We start from the raw sequence: 15,856 nt of genomic DNA on the forward strand, positions 1-15,856 counted from the left end.
AGCTCTTTGAAAAGGGGCTACTCTATTTTCCAGGATCTCTGGCTCCCATTCCCTGAAAGAGCTACATTTCATTTGGCAGCTCATTGGATAGAACCAAGAAGATCAACGTTTTTCTCAACCTGAGGCTTGGGCGCAACAGATGAAGACAGGGTTTGTAGTTGAGAATGGAAGGCAGGGCACCACAAAGTGACAAAGGGAGAGCTCCGAGGAGGGCAAGGGTCAAAACAGACAATTTGCCAGGGAAGTTGACACGTAACTGCCAGGTCCAGCCATGCTGCACTCACATCTCTCACCTTAACAAACTGCAGATCCGAAAGAGCTCGCACCGAGTAATCGGGGATATAGACTTGGAGGAGTGAAGAATTGAGCTGGTTATTGCTGCTCCCCAGTGTTGGTGTGACGGCGTCAATCCGGTCGCTTCGACTGAGAGAGTCTGAGTGATTCAAGCCACATGGGCGAGGAGGGGACTTATTTTCACCTGGAAAAGGAAGGAAAAATCCAACTGTTTAAGTGAAGTAGATACAGCCAATAAAACCAGCTCTTTATTTTCCAAATAAAAAATACTAAATGCCACACAAGCCCAGCCAACTGATTCCAGATGTCTTGGCCACACAGTACGCTAGAGGGTCTCCTACATATGGCAGACTCGTGGGCTTCCCTGTACCAGCAGAATATGCCCATTTCAGCTGCTTGGCCCTGTGTATGTGACAGACACAATCCTCCCAAGTCTCTAACAGCAAAGACCCTGCACTGTGTGCCTTCGTGAGGAACGTTCCTGGGTGCTGTGAGATGCTCAGGCGAGGACGGGCCAAGGCCCAACATGCAGAAGCTGCTTGATATCAAACGCAGGCCACAAGAGGACAGCACTTCATTATTTTGCCGGAAGTAAAAACAAGGTATTATAAAGGGATCAAAATACTTGTCTGCTCATACCATACCCTCTAGGCAAACCTATTATCTTCATCTCTGACCCCATTAAAATCCCCCATCAGGTAGCCCGAGGATGTCTCAGGAATTTAAGAACGCTAGAAGACACCAAACCCAAACCCCTAACGAGTGTTTGCATAAGTTATCTTGGGCGCTATAGTCTTCAGTGAGGTTTTGTAGCATCCCTCCCTTAAAACACAGTGGAAGGTGCTCTAGTCTGGGTGCTGTTGCTCTTAAAGGGAAGTTCACTGTGGCTTCTAATAGAAATGTCATTAAAAAATGCCCCTTCACCAAGGCTTCTTTCACTTTTTACTTTTCTAACCGACTACTGCAGATAGGAACTGCGTGCCCACCCTGGCCAGGTCTTGAATTGCATCCTATCACAGGACTGGAGGGGACCAATTCTCCCATCTGACGCTTGGCTCCTCTTTGCAATGTGTCCCTCGGAGGAGCTGGCCCTTGGCTGCACCTGCCCTTTGGCTATCAGGAAAGTTTGTCATCGCGCCCATCAAAATGTGCCTCCCTAACTTCAAATGATAGCCTCACTTCCTCTGTGTGGAGCTTTAGTGCCTTTTCTTCCTCTGCTATTCAAAATAGCCCTTAGATAGGTGGAGAGAGCGATGGTCTACTTAAGTCTCTTCTGCAGGATAAATCCTGCAGCTGTTCATCTCACCCCATCACCGTCTTAAAACAGGACACCCAGAACAAAATATAAGTACTCCAAGAATCTCCAGTGATGAGTTCGCTTTCTCCTAATTTTTTTTTTGTTTTGAGACAGGGTCTTGCTTTGTCACCTAGGCTGGAATGCAGTAGTGTGATCTTGGCTCACTGTAGCCTCAACCTCCTGGGCTCAGGGGATTCTCCTGCCTCAGCCTCCTGGGTAGCTGGGACTATAGGCGTGTGCCATCATGCCCAGCTAATTTTTACTTTTTTTTTTTTTTTTTTTTGAGGCGGAGTCTCGCTATGTCGCCCGGGCTGGAGTGCAGTGGCTGGATCTCAGCTCACTGCAAGCTCCGCCTCCCGGGTTTACGCCATTCTCCTGCCTCAGCCTCCCGAGTAGCTGGGACTACAGGCGCCCGCCACCTCACCCGGCTAGTTTTTGTATTTTTAGTAGAGACGGGGTTTCACCGAGTTAGCCAGGATGGTCTCGATCTCCTGACCTCGTGATCCGCCCGTCTCGGCCTCCCAAAGTGCTGGGATTACAGGCTTGAGCCACCGCGCCCGGCCAATTTTTACATTTTTGGTAGAGATGGAGTTTTGCCATGTTGCCCAGTCTGGTCTTGAACTCCTGAGCTCAAGTGATCTGGCTGCCTCAGCCTCCCAAAGTGCTGGGATTATAGGCGTGAGCCACCGCGCCCAGCCACTTTCTCCTAAAATTTTTGTATCTTAACTCTCCCTCCAATTGTCAAGTTATGAACTAATTTTCCATTGTTAGATAAATTAAATTCAGAGTGGCAGTTCCCCTTGTTTCCATTTCTACGAGAACAAGGCAAATTAACAATTTATCGGACTTTTATATTTAGCAGAATGGATCTTTGAATAGGTGACCCAATTTTGCTAAGTTTCAGATTCTTTATCTGTAAAACATGGATGATGGTACCTGGTACTTTTTTTTTTTTTTTTTTTTTTTTTTTTGAGACAGTCTCGATCTTGTCACCCAGGCTGGAGTGCAGTGGTGCAATCTTGGCTCACTGCAACCTCCGCCTCCCAGGTTCAAGCGATTCTCTTGCCTCAGCCTCCCAAGTAGCTGGGATTACAGGCGTGTACTACCATGCCTAGTTAATTTTTGTATTTTTAGTAGAGACAGGGTTTCACCGTGTTGACCAAGCTGGTCTTGAACTCCTGACCTCAGGTGATCCACCCGCCTCAGCCTCCCAAAATGCTGGGATTACAGGCGTGAGTGCCGTGCCCAGCCCTGGTACCCATCTTATAAGGTCTGACAAGGGTTAAAAATAAGATAATGTACAAAGTGCTTATCTGACATCAGTAGAGTAGGTACCCCATAAGTGAGCTCAGTTGGCATTTTCTATTCTTTCTTGTCAGCTTCCTCCCGGACCTTGCCACCATGTGCCCACCCCATGACCAAGCCTTTGCACATGCAGTGACTTCACTCAGGGTGACAGATTACTCCGTTTTTTTGAAACGAGATCCTACTGTATCCCTGTGCTTTAGCCACCTATCTCATCACCATTTCTACAGACACCTTTGAAACAGTTTGTGTTAACATTTGAAGGCTATAAAAACAAAACATTTCAAGGTACTTTGCTTGTCTGAGGTCTCCTGCAGTACTTTCGAGTCTCCTGTTTTCTCCTGAGGAGGATTTTAGGGCGATTTCTCTGATCTTCCAAAGCATCTAGACTCAGTCTGCTTCCTCTCACCCCACCGCCCGCTGTTTGTGTGAGTGGACCCTCTCCTCTGCCAAAAGCCTGCGGCCTGGCTCCATGGCCACCCTCTGGAGGAGCAGGCCCTGCCTTCTGGGTCCCCTTCCACAGCTCGATGGGCGCCAGTACAAGCAGGGGTGCTGCAACCCTGAGCTTCAGCCCACTGCTCAGAGCCTCAAATGCCATCTTACTTAAAATAGTAATAATAAAGGTCCACATTCTTCATCTGAAGCCCTTGGGGGCCGGAGATGTTTGAATTCTGGAAGGTGATACAGTCTGTACACCCCATGTTACATACACCACCCAGCAATTCTGGGGCAGCCCTAGTCTGCAAACACATTAACTTTTGGTGAGACAGACGAGAATTCACAACAAATAGAGCGAAAACCGTAGTGACTGACCCCCAGTTCAGGTCAGGTTTTGTGGCCAAATTTATGTTCCAAAGTTTTATGACAGTATAGTAATTATGGAAAAAACTCTGAAGATAAATATAGGAAAGTTGTGTTACCAACTAGGAAATCCCAGCAATTTTAATTAAAGACAGATTAAGCCTTTTCCCTTCTTTTTAATGGCTGGACGTATTAGCTAGGCCCGGCCACCCTCTCCTGCAGGGCAGTCGGCAGCAGCGGGATAGGAATGTGCTGGGTGTTCACTCCAAAACAAAGTCAGGTGGCGGGGAGAAGCAGGGCCGCCTGCCTGGCGGACAGCAGCGGCGCTCGCGCTCTGCTCACACAGATGTGGGAAGAACCCAGGAGACAGGAATATTGTGCACCTGTGTGGACCGGGTATTTTTCTTGCTTACCAAGAAGAGTTTACAGTTCTCAGGCCTTTGGCAAATGGGCTCTATAAAAGCAGCCTCAGGGTTTGAGGCCCTCAGGGCCTCCGCAAACTCCACACACCATGACTTGCTGAGGTCAGAATAAGAACCAAGAACAGTCCCCTACTGCTGACCTGAAAATTCAAGGTCAGCTGTGCGGGCAGGGAGCACTAACAATCCACGCCAGAGCAGCCCTCCCTTCTCATGCTTCACGGCTACTGTGTGCATGCGACTGTGCGGTGTTCTGGACTCTCCACCTGCTGTGGCTTATGCTTTCCTGGAGAGCTCGCTATAAAGTTACAGAACCTTAGAGCTTTAGCGTGCCAAGGAACATGAAAACAGGCTGTCCAGGTAAAGGGAGCAGACCCAGCCAGCCAGGCGTGATGGGGGGCAGGGGAGGCAATTGGGAGAATTACGGAAAGGAAGCATGCAGAATTACCTGGAGAACCTGCTGCTAACAACTCTGTTCTGCTGACAACAAAGGTACGAGACAGGGACAAAGGAACTGAAAAATGGAGAAAAACAGGGTGAGATCACATCAAAAGGTAAGAAAAGAGATCTCTGTAATCAAGGGACAGGAGGGGATACTTGTTCTACCAATACAATATGCGCACTCAGTTGCAGAAAGGCAAGTCGGTATGGTATAGACACAAAACAGCACACACTGCTTTCCAGGAAGAGGAATACAGGGAGGCTAAGACCAGGAGAAATCCTACCCATGGGCTTGTTACTAACCACGAAATCTCTTAAGCCAATAATAACCAACTGGGGTTGAGAGCTCAAAAGGTGCGACTCTTGAGGGCTTAAATCACTAGTAGCTGCGCAAAAGGGGAGCTCCATGAGTCAACTGCTCTAAGAACCTGACCCAAACTGCTGGTGCCTACACCCCAATACTCACTCACTGCACAGCCTACAGCTTCTCACATGTGCAACTTTAGCTCATTTTAACTTTGACCTGAAGCTTTGAATTGTTAGGAATGCTTTCAAATCTCCAAAGAGAGGAAAGTAAGTCAAGAACGCATATACACAGATTTCCCGGGAACGCAGGCCGGAGTCTGCCTCATCACCGCTTCTCACCACCCCATCAGACTGAAAAGTCTCAGAACACGAAATGTTGAGCAGGAATCATGCCTCTGGGGCAGGCAGTTCTTAAGAACTGATTATTGCAGGCTTTCCCCAGATAGGGAACATCAATAAACAGAAACTTTACCTTGAGATGTCTGTACTAACTGTGCTTCTCAATGAATATACAAAATCCCAAATCTTAGCATAAAGTTAAGTAAAATACTAGGCTTTGGAATAGAGAAGATGCCATTAATGAAATTCCCCCCCTTTTTTAATTTTGAGATGGAGTCTCACTCTGCCACCTGGGCTGGAGTAAAGTGGCATGCTCTGGGCACACTGCATCCTCCACCTCCCAGGTTCAAGCGATTCTCCTGCCTCAGCCTCCCGAGTAGCTGGGACTACAGGCATGTGCCACCACGCCTGGCTAATTTTTGTATTTTTAGTAGAGATGGGGTTTCACCACATTGGCCAGGCTGATCTCAAACTCCTGACCTCAAGTGATTTCCCCTTCCTTCTTAGCAGTTCCAGACTCAGAGGGCTGCTCACCACGTCCTCTTCTGAATGAGACTTATCCTTCCATTACAGTTCAATAGGAACTGGGCTGATATTTACGTTTCAGGAACCAATAATTGGTAGAAATGTACAAACCCACTCCTAGTTTCTTTTCAAAGTCATCTTATAAAGTCACCTGGAGCTAATTTGAGATCAGCTGCCAAAACTCGTCACAGTCATGGCACCTTTCTGCCATACCCACATTTCCCCTCGTGTTTTCAAGGGGAAAAAGCACTTGTGTGAGGATCACTGCATCCTAGTCTTCTAATAATCACATGAGTTGGTATCATTATATCCTCTTAAGGTGGAGACCAAGGGCCTCACTCAACATCACACGACCTGCCTGTGATGTAGCTGAAGCTATAACCCAGGTCTTCTCATGCCTAGGTAAGAGCTACCCTGTCTCTGTCACTAAGCAGTGAAAACGAAGGTCACCTTCAAGTTTACGACAGAAACCTACTCATTAAGTAGGGTCAGACAGGCCCATGTTCACAATGCATATGGGTGTTGGTCAGCAGTTGACAGTGGGAACACTATGCCCCCAGGACTCAAACACCTGCACCAGGATAGTGAGAAGGGGTGTTTGGGACAGAAGAAGTTTAGAAATGCAACAGAATTCTTGATGTCTCAGTGACTTTCTAACTGAAACATCTTTGAGTTCCTCAGACTATTGGGTAGAGCAGTCGATGAAAACCAATGTCACAAAAACTCCCCTTTGAAGCCTGGCTTTCAGGAATTCTTTTAAAATGGGTTATTTTTAGGTTTGAGGTTTGTAAATGAGGTTTCCTAAAACCGCACATCATTTGGTGTTTTTGCCACAAGGTGGCACTCCAGCACCTCTGTCGACCTGCCCGACCTGTTCGGGCTGCCTAAGGTATTAATAGCAAGCGTGTGCGCTCTGCCAAGCAGCGCCATCCCCAGCGGCCAGCAAGCCACCAGGTGTCTGTGTTCATGTCTGAGGGAACATCTGGCTGGCCGGCATCTTGGAATCTTGTGCTCAGAGAACTTAGTCAATCCCATAGCCACCCACCCTTAACTGGCTGACTCAACTGGCCAGTTCTTCAGACAAGAGCTGGCCACAGGCAGTCAGTATATAGGAACAACCTCATTTGTCCTCAGAAACATGCCAATTAAGACCTCCCAAACTGCTAACATTTAACAGACTCAACAATCTCAAGTGCTGGATACAGAGCGACCAGAATTCACACAGCATAGGTTGGGGGTAAGCGGGTACATCACAGCTGAATCCAGAGGCACACCCTCTGACCCGCAGTGCCAGTCCCAGGTGCACACCCAGCAGAAACAGACACACACATTCACCCAAAGACATGTACAAGAATGTTCAAAGCCACATATTCATGGTAGCCCCAGACAGGACTACCCCAATGTCCATCAGCAATGAAAGGGCACGAGCACTGCTGTGTATTCATACAGTGGCATACTAGACACGGCAAGAGGAAACAAGAGTGTGATCACATACAGCAACAGAGGTGACGTGACAAGCACGACACTGAGAGAAAGGAGCCAGCCTCTGTGTAACACACACAGTGGCTCCATTTATGCAAAGTTCAAAAGCAGGCAAAATTAGGCTAATCGAGAAGTCAAGACAGCAGTTACTCTGGGAGACCAGTGACTAAAAGGGAGTGTGATGGGAGTTCTGTAAGGCTGGTAACGTCCTGTCTCTTGATCTGGGTGCCGCTTTACACATGTGTTCAGTTTGTGAGAATTCATGGAGGTGTATACTTAGGATTTGTGCAGATTTTCTGCATATATGATATACTTCAAAAAAAAAGTTCAAAAAGGAAATGAGTGGGTCAGCTGGCAGATAGAGAGAGAAAGATGACAGGAGAGGGGCCTTACTTCCTAACATGTGGCCCTGCCCTGTGCGGCTGGGAACCAAACATACCTGGAGAGGCTGTCAGGGCCATCACGCCGTAGTATGAGAAGGCGCTCGCTTCAAACTTCATACCTTCTTTCCCAGCTTCCACTTCCACTTTCCCCTGTGGAGAGAAAAGGCAGGTATTTTCAGTCCAGTTGCAAGACCCTATTGGCACACTCTGTACAATATTTGGTCCTTCCTTAGATTTTTGTCGAATTTCCTTTCCCAACACTATCGAGGGGTAAAGCTTCAGCTCATCTTTGTCACTGAGAGGAGGAGGTTCATTCGTTTTAAATATGAAAACTGGATTTGGCTGATTATGCAGAGCTGACAGTGTAAATGTGATGTTTATTTTTAAAATAATTTTTATATTAAAAACTTAAAATACAATTTTCTTTGTAGAGATAGATCTATGTTACCTAGGCTGGTTTTGAATTCTTGAGCTCCAATAATCCTGTCTCACTGTCTCGGCCTCCCAAAGTGCTCCCCAAGGGATTACAGGTGTGAACCACTGTGCCTGGCCTGTAATGTTTACTTTCTGTGAGTCCACTTAGTATCTTCCCAATATCTATAGTTCTTGGATTCTTCAGGCCTCCAGCTATGAAAAGATGGCGCTCTTGCTCCATCAGTGGGACCAAGCACCAAGACGATGCTGGGCGATGGCTGCCTGGCTGTCCAAGGAGCCAGAGCCAGGGCTGAATCAGGGTCAAGGGCCGACATGGTTCGTGGCCATGGAACAGAGAGGAATAACCTGGGTAGAACCCACTCTCATCTCATGAGCACGGTGTTCTGACCACTGAACAGACCCCTCGCAGGCTGGTAACTTGCTGTCTACACTCCTGGAGGCACTTAAGCTCCAGGGGATTTTTCTCCTGTCTTGGAAAAGCACTTTGAAGACAGTCTCCTTCCGTTAAAACAAAGTTCCCCTCTCCTCCCCCTAAGATTTTCCCTTTTCTTCACTTTCGCTAACTTGTCTACAACTTCTCATTTACCTTGATGAGTTCTTTTGGGACAGAGTGTCTTATTCATCCCTGGAACCCTAGGGTCCACTATAATCTCTGCATGGTAGGTGTTCACTGTGTTTTCTGGGCTACTGAAATGCTCTCATAAGTCAGTTTCACTTTTAGATTTTCAGGCCAAGGGTCAGAAATGCTCTTGTTCCCATTACTACAACTGTGTGAAGCATCCTTTACAATGGGTGAACAAAAATTAAGATGCCATGTATTGAAAAGGAATTGTGCTAACACATCAGTGTTTTATGAATTCATTTAATGCACACAACTCAACGCAGTAGACAAATCATTCCCCTCCCACAAATCAGGGGAGGGGGATCAGCAAGATTTAGTAAAGAACAAGCTCTTCATCAGGGTGCTAGGAGGCTGGGAGCAGTGGTTCATACCCGTAATCTCAGCACTTTGGGAGACCGAGGCGGGTAGATTGCTTGAGCCCAGGAGTTCAAGATCAGCCTGGGCAACACAGCAAGACCCCATCTCTACAAAAAATACAAAAATTAGCCAGGTATGGTGGCGTGCACCTGTAGTCTCAGCTACTTGGGAGGATTACTTGAACCTGTGAGGCAGTGAGCTGTGATTGCGCCACTGTACTCCAGCACGGGCCACAGAATGAGACCCTGTCTCAAAAAAAAAAAAAAAAAAAAAAGATGCTATGCCACCTGATGCAAACTATTATTTCATATTAAGTTTCCAATTACGAAAGCTCTTTCTTGGGCCACTTCTTCAGAAGATGAACTACTGCCTTTCAGGTTTTCATGTTCAACAGAAATGACAGTTCACCAGTCCCTAGCCAATTATCTTGCTGTATAAACTTATAACTTTATCCATGATATAAAATCCACCTGCAAATGGGCAGGTAATGAAAACCCTCCCCACACGGGCAGGGCCCTACAGGTGACACTGTGGAGTCGGAGATGACAGCTGTCATCCCCCATGGGCTGACCATGCAGCAGGGACAGGTGAGCACATGAGAAGCAATGGCCCACAACATGGCACACAAGAGCTCAGCATGAGAAAAAAGACATTGGGAACAGAAGCTCCCAGAAAAATCTTCTTGTTCTTACATAGAGACAAATCACACACAGGAAGGAAAAGCTGTGGATGACCAGAAGGGGACAGCACGAGGGAGGCCCAGGGCGGCGGCAGTGGCCAGCCAGGCTCTGGATTTGCAGGGAGGAGTGATGGCAGGTCTGGAAGGCAGCTGGGTGAGCAGATCCCCAGGCGAAGGGCTGGCATGGTTGGGTCCTGGGTGGAGGAACAGAGTTTGCTTCCGCGAGGGTGGCGGCCACAGGCCTGAGGAGGGAGTGCGGTAGAGAAGCTATTGATAAGGGACCAGCATGATTCAGAGAAGCCATCAGGGAGACAGGAGTATAGGAACCAGAGGCCCATCGGGAGGGGCTGAGGAACACGGACACCACTAGTGGGAGAAAGAAGGTCTACAGAGAGGTCAGGGCTGGAGACATGGACCTGAGAAAGGAAAAGGACTGAAGCGTGGCCCACAACTGAGAGCAGGAGGGAAAACTGAAATCGTAACAGGACCACGGCAGAGCCTGACAAGGGAGGCCCAGAGAGCAGCACCATGGCAGAAGAGCAGGGGACAGGAGAATTCCAGGGGCAAGGACGGTCAGGGCCTCAGGTGCTCAAGGCCGCCGGGGAGCAGCATCGCTGACCACAGGCCGCTGGGGGCTGCAGGAGGCTTTCCTACCCCACAGAGGATTCAGTGGGGGCACGGTGGTCCCCGCAGGAGAGGGACAGGCAGCAGGACGTCCCCATCTGTGGGACCACAGGAAGGCTGTTGAAAATTTGGGACTCTGGGTGCTGGAGAAGTCCCTGAAGTAGGGTCCCTTCAGAGAGGAGGGAGGAACAAGGTTCAGAAATAGCAACACACACAGGAGTGGCTGCGGTACGTGTCTCCCCAATTCCGTGTCCATCTCTTCCTGAACTGACACTTATGTGCTGGCTGCAAATGTCTGCTTTGTAGTTTGTAACCTCAAGAGTGGCTGCATGACCAGCTCTGAGGCTGACCCTCTGTGCAGGAAATCAGGAGGAAGGGTCAAATGCAGTGGAGCCTCATGGTGACTTCCATTCCTGGGGGTCTCCAGTTATCTGGAGCATTTGTTGTACAAGTTACAGGGGCTTTTGTGTTGTGTCCCTGCAGAGAGATGTCAGGTCACTATTCTTTGGAGATAAACTGTCAGGCCCAGTAGGGCTGGCACTACCAAAACATGACTATAACACAGAAAACCATGCATCTTTTTTCCCTCTATTTAATCCATAGGTTCACACCATCTGTCTCTTGGAAGTGTGCAGTGGTTCCACTCTGAGGCATGAAGCTCTGCCTTGCACACTCAAAGCAGAGATTCCCAAATTACTGACTGGCTCTGGCCCTCAGGCATTCTTGTTTAATGATATAGGTGAATCTGGGCATGAGGATTTTATTTAAAAGCTCTCCAGGTGATTCTAGCAAGCCACAAACTTTGGGAATCATTGCTTTAAGGTTCTGTCTGTGAAGAGTGGCCCCAGCCCTGGAAACTGTGTGCCTGGCCTCTCAAGGGACTCCCTCAAAGGCAGTGTAGCTGAGTCGGCTGATTAAGCAAGGGCAGCTGCAAGACTCAAAACTCCAGACCACTGCCATTCCAGTTGATGCTTCCTCTGTCCTTCCGGACAGGATCCCAGGCAGGGGAGGATCTGCCATCTTCCCTCTGGACTCCATCTAGTCGAGATCCACTGTTACGGAGTGAATACACTAGCTCAGTGTATTCCTAGACATTTCCATCCTAATGGCCAGTAAGACACACCTCTACAAAGACAGATACAGGGAAAGACATGGGGTTGCCAAATTTGTTTTTCATAAAGATGGTTTTAAAATGTATTCTTTTCAGACAGGGTCTTGCTCTGTCACCCAGGCTGGAGTGCGGTGGTGCAATCACGGCTCACCGCACCTGTGGTAAGAATCCTGCAGCCTTGAACTCTCGAGCTCAAGCAATGCTTATAACTCAGCCTCCTGAGCAGCTGGCATTACAGGCGTGCACCACCATGCCCAAATAACTTTTTCTATTTTTTTCATAGAGACAGGGTCTCACTATGTTTCCCAGGCTGGTCTTGAACTCCTGGCTGATCCTCCCTCCTCAGACTCCCAAAGTGTTGGGATTACAGGCATAAGCCACCGTGCCTGGGCAAAATAAAGGTATTTATTTAAAAAAACACAACTATTGCCAGGCAAGTGGCTCACACCTGTAATGCCAGTTACTGGGGAGGCTGAGGCAGGAGGATTGCTTGAGGTCAGGAGCTCAAGACCAGCCTGGGCGAAATAGTGAGGCACTGTCGCAGAAAAAAAAAACCCAAAACCCAGCTATCTACTGTTACCATCATTTCATAAAAGACCAGACATTTAACCCCTCAAATTTAGAAAATGTATCATTTCAGAGTAACAGGTCTTCAAACTGAATACACATAGCTTTATGAAAAGCTCATTGCAACTGCATTTTTCTCATTCTGCCTCAAACTGGCAAAAACTTTGTTAAAAATATCTCAGCACTTAGGAAGAGTTATCACATTAGAGTAATTTTACTTCATATAAAATTGCAATAGATTAAAGGGTACCTGCAGCTCTTTCAGTTCTATAGCAGCATTCTATGACTCTACAATTCCAAGAGTTTTCAAACCTGCCCACCCCTCTGCATCCCTCTCTATAGGATTTAAACTTTTCTGGCAGGCAAGTTTTAAAAACATCCAGTAAACATATCTTACTCATTTACGTGTTAGTGGTTCCAAAAAACAATCATTTTCAAATAACCTTACCAGTATACAAATTAGGGCCCAGGAGGAGATGGCTTACCTGGCTCGAGATTAATAGGTATCTTTTCAGATAACAAGTTTTTCCATATAAGGAAGCTACATATTGATTTTACTTTTGAAACATTTGTAAGTTCACTCTAGTCAAGCGTATCACCAAAAAAACCAGGACAGGACATGACGAATTCCAGGAATTCCCAGAGGGAAGTAGGGCTTCATGCTTATAAACTGACGAACTTGGAAGAAGGCCTCACTGGACCAGCAAAGTTGGCTTCCTGAGTAAAGCATCTCGCACAGCATCCCACCCTTCTTTGGACAAAGGTATCAGATAACCTCTTCTCAAAGTTTCTAAGTGTCCACAACCTACTCAACAGCCTGTGCCATGCCTGGCTTCAAAGTGGAATCCTAAGCTTCCCTAGCCAGCGTGGGCCCAACCACACTGGTGCAAACAGCGCCAACCAGAGGATCAGTGCATGTGGCTCCCAGGTGGGACTTCCCCATGTGCCACATGCTGAGCGGCCACCTGGTCTCCCGCTGTCTTGTTTTTCAAATCGCCATCACAAAGTATTCAGGGGGGCCTGACTCCTGAAAGGAGGTGATGAGATGCCAGGGGCACAGAGACTGGGTTGTATTAACTGAGAGAGGGGTGGCAGCACCCAAAGATGCCCACTCAAAGCCTGGGGAGACCTGGTGCCCCAACACTCTCTAGCAATGCTTTCAATCTGGAGCCTGCGATGGAATGGCCAGACTCAGCAAGTTTGCTAAATTTACTTTTCAAAATGTTGATAGTCAAAATTAATCTAGACACATTTTGGACCATCTGACCATTTTCCAATCAAGTGCTACCACCAGATGTGAGTGCCAGCACCCATCTTGGCCACTCTAGTGCCACGTGGTATTACTTGGAGCATCACAGCTAAGCCTTGCTACTGTCAACTGGGAGCTTGCTGGTAACGCAGCATCTCAGACTCCACCCCAGACCTACGGAAGCATTCATTTCGTACTGAAGGATCTGCAGTTCAACAAGACCCACAGGTGAATCCTCTGCACATTAAACTGTGAGAAGCACTAAGCTAATGAGTAGGAAACAGAGTGGGATTTAACAGGGAAGTAATTCAGTCACACCCAGTGGAGGCCAAATTATAGCACAACACACCATAGAAACACACAAAGTAGCTCAAATTTGGCAAAGGGCTGGAGGGTGCGCTCATCTTGGACACACAAAGGCCCAGGTGTGCTGAGTGCAAGGGAGCTTGCACTGCAGCAGCCCTCCACAGCCCTGGGACGGGGCCCTTCCAGATCAGCCAAATATCACCTACACACTGAGAGTTTATTCATTTAATAGTTTTGGTTTATAGTTATATATGAGAGTTCTAAAGCAAGGGGAGCTTATACCTAGTCAATTTTACATTGACATATACTTAAGTAGTATAATTTTAAAAGTTTCAATGCTGGGTGTCCAAGTAAAATGGATGTGTTATCTGTGCTTGACTCAAGATTGAGGATCCGTTACTGCACTGGGGTACACAGACCATGCAACTTAAAAACCCATGAGGAGGTTGCTATTAAAAGCTTAAATTCTCCTTCCCATATCAGGTGAAGGGTGAAGGCATACTAAGTATTGTCAAGGGCTGTATAAATCTAAGATGCCATCTGCCATCTCCACAAGGAGATGACCCCTGTTTACAGGGAAAAGTCCCTTTTGAATCCACGTCAGATGCTCTAAAAAAAGAGTGTGGATGGGCCGGGCACAGTGGCTCCCACCTGTAATCCCAGCACTTTGGGAGGCCGAGACAGGCAGATCATGAAGTCAAGAGATCGAGACCATCTTGGCCAACATGGAAAAACCCCATCTCCACTAAAATACAAAATTAGCCAGGCATGGTGGTGCATGCCTGTAATCCCAGCTACTCGGGAGGCTGAGGCAGGAGAATCGTTTGAACCAGGCAGGGAGTCAGAGGTTGCAGTGAGTCGAAATCACGCCACTGCATTCCAACCTGGCGACAGAGCAAGACTCCATCTCAAAAAAAAAAAAAAAAAAAATTGTGGATGAAGTGGGAGGCAGGCAGAAGGAATGAGGCACAGGGAATGAGGCAGAGGGAGAGGGAAGGAGGAACATTAATTTGGGGCATGAAACCAATAAAAAAAATTAACTCCAGAGTGGGGGGAAAGTATTCCTTTCTGTAGGTTATGTAATGGCAAATAAAACAGGTATTCCTTTTGTTTTCCTTATGTTTTCACATATTTCTTAGTTATTCTTTATGTTTCCTAAATTATAATCTGGTTATGTGCTGTGGAAGAGCAATCATACTATTTTTTATTAGCTCATTTAGACATTTTACTCCCCAAAGAACAAATCTTCACCAACTGCATAAATTATACAATGATCTATTACTTCTTCTTCTTCTTTTTTTTTTTTTTTAGACGGAGTTTCCCTCTGTAACCCAGGCTAGAGTGTAGTGACATGATCTTGGCTCACTGCAACCTCAGCCTCCCAGGTTCAAGCGATCCTCCTGTCTCAGCCTCCCAAGTAGCTGGGACTACAGACATGCACCACCACACCTGGCTTTTTTTTGTATTTCTTATTATTTATTTATTTATTTATTTTGAGACGGAGTCTCGCTCTGCCGCCCAGGCTGGAGTGCAGTGACCGGATCTCAGCTCACTGCAAGCTCCGCCTCCCGGATTCACGCCATTCTCCTGCCTCAGCCTCCCGAGTAGCTGGGACTACAGGCGCCCGCCAGGTCGCCCGGCTAGTTTTTTGTATTTTTAGTAGAGACGGGGTGACATGTTAGCCAGGATGGTCTCGATCTCCTGACCTCGTGATCCGCCAGTCTTGGCCTCCCAAAGTGCTGGGATTACAGACTTGAGCCACCGCGCCCGGCCCTTTTTTTGTATTTCTAATAGAGATAGGGTTTCACCACATTGGCCGGTCTGACCTCAAGTGATCCACCCGCCTCAGCCTCCCAAAGTGCTGGGATTAACAGGCGTGAGCCGTCACGCCCAGCCTATTGCTCTACTTTTATTAGGAAAATGGTTCATAACAGTTATAATCACTGTGAACACACTATTTTTTTACTTGACATTTTTGCACATGCTTTCCACTTCTTCCATTACTACATAGTGATCCCTCATATTATCATCATCTCACTTTAGTTAGATATGAACTGGGCTGGGTACGGTGGCTCACACCTGTAATCCCAGCACTTTGGAGGCCAAGGTGGGCGGATCACGAGGTCAAGAGTTTGAGACCAGCCTGACCAACATGGTGAAACCCCGTCTCTACTAAAAATACAAAAATTAGCTGGGCGTAGTGGCACATGCCTGTAATCCCAGCTACTTGGGAGGCTGGGGCAGAAGAATCGCTTGGACCCGGGAGGCGGAGGTTGCAGTGAGCTGAGATTGCACCACTGCATTCCAGCCTGGG

At 47.5% G+C, this 15,856-nt stretch overlaps 1 protein-coding gene across 2 annotated transcripts in view; it reads right to left on the minus strand.

Moving 5' to 3' along the window:
- Positions 1–15,856, minus strand: part of CNNM2 (cyclin and CBS domain divalent metal cation transport mediator 2) — a 186,760-nt gene that overhangs the window by 12,138 nt on the left and 158,766 nt on the right. The window contains exons 5-7 of one of the 2 annotated variants that reach the window (XM_010356187.2): positions 7,649–7,742; positions 4,565–4,630; positions 294–478 (exon numbers count right to left, since the gene is read on the minus strand). In XM_010356187.2, the coding sequence (XP_010354489.1) occupies positions 294–478; positions 4,565–4,630; positions 7,649–7,742 (345 nt within the window). The remainder of the gene's footprint in view (positions 1–293; positions 479–4,564; positions 4,631–7,648; positions 7,743–15,856) is intronic. The other variant, XM_010356188.2, reaches the window with a different exon arrangement.

This window comes from Rhinopithecus roxellana, chromosome 11 (assembly GCF_007565055.1).
Source record: "Rhinopithecus roxellana isolate Shanxi Qingling chromosome 11, ASM756505v1, whole genome shotgun sequence".
Lineage (NCBI taxonomy): Eukaryota > Metazoa > Chordata > Mammalia > Primates > Cercopithecidae > Rhinopithecus > Rhinopithecus roxellana.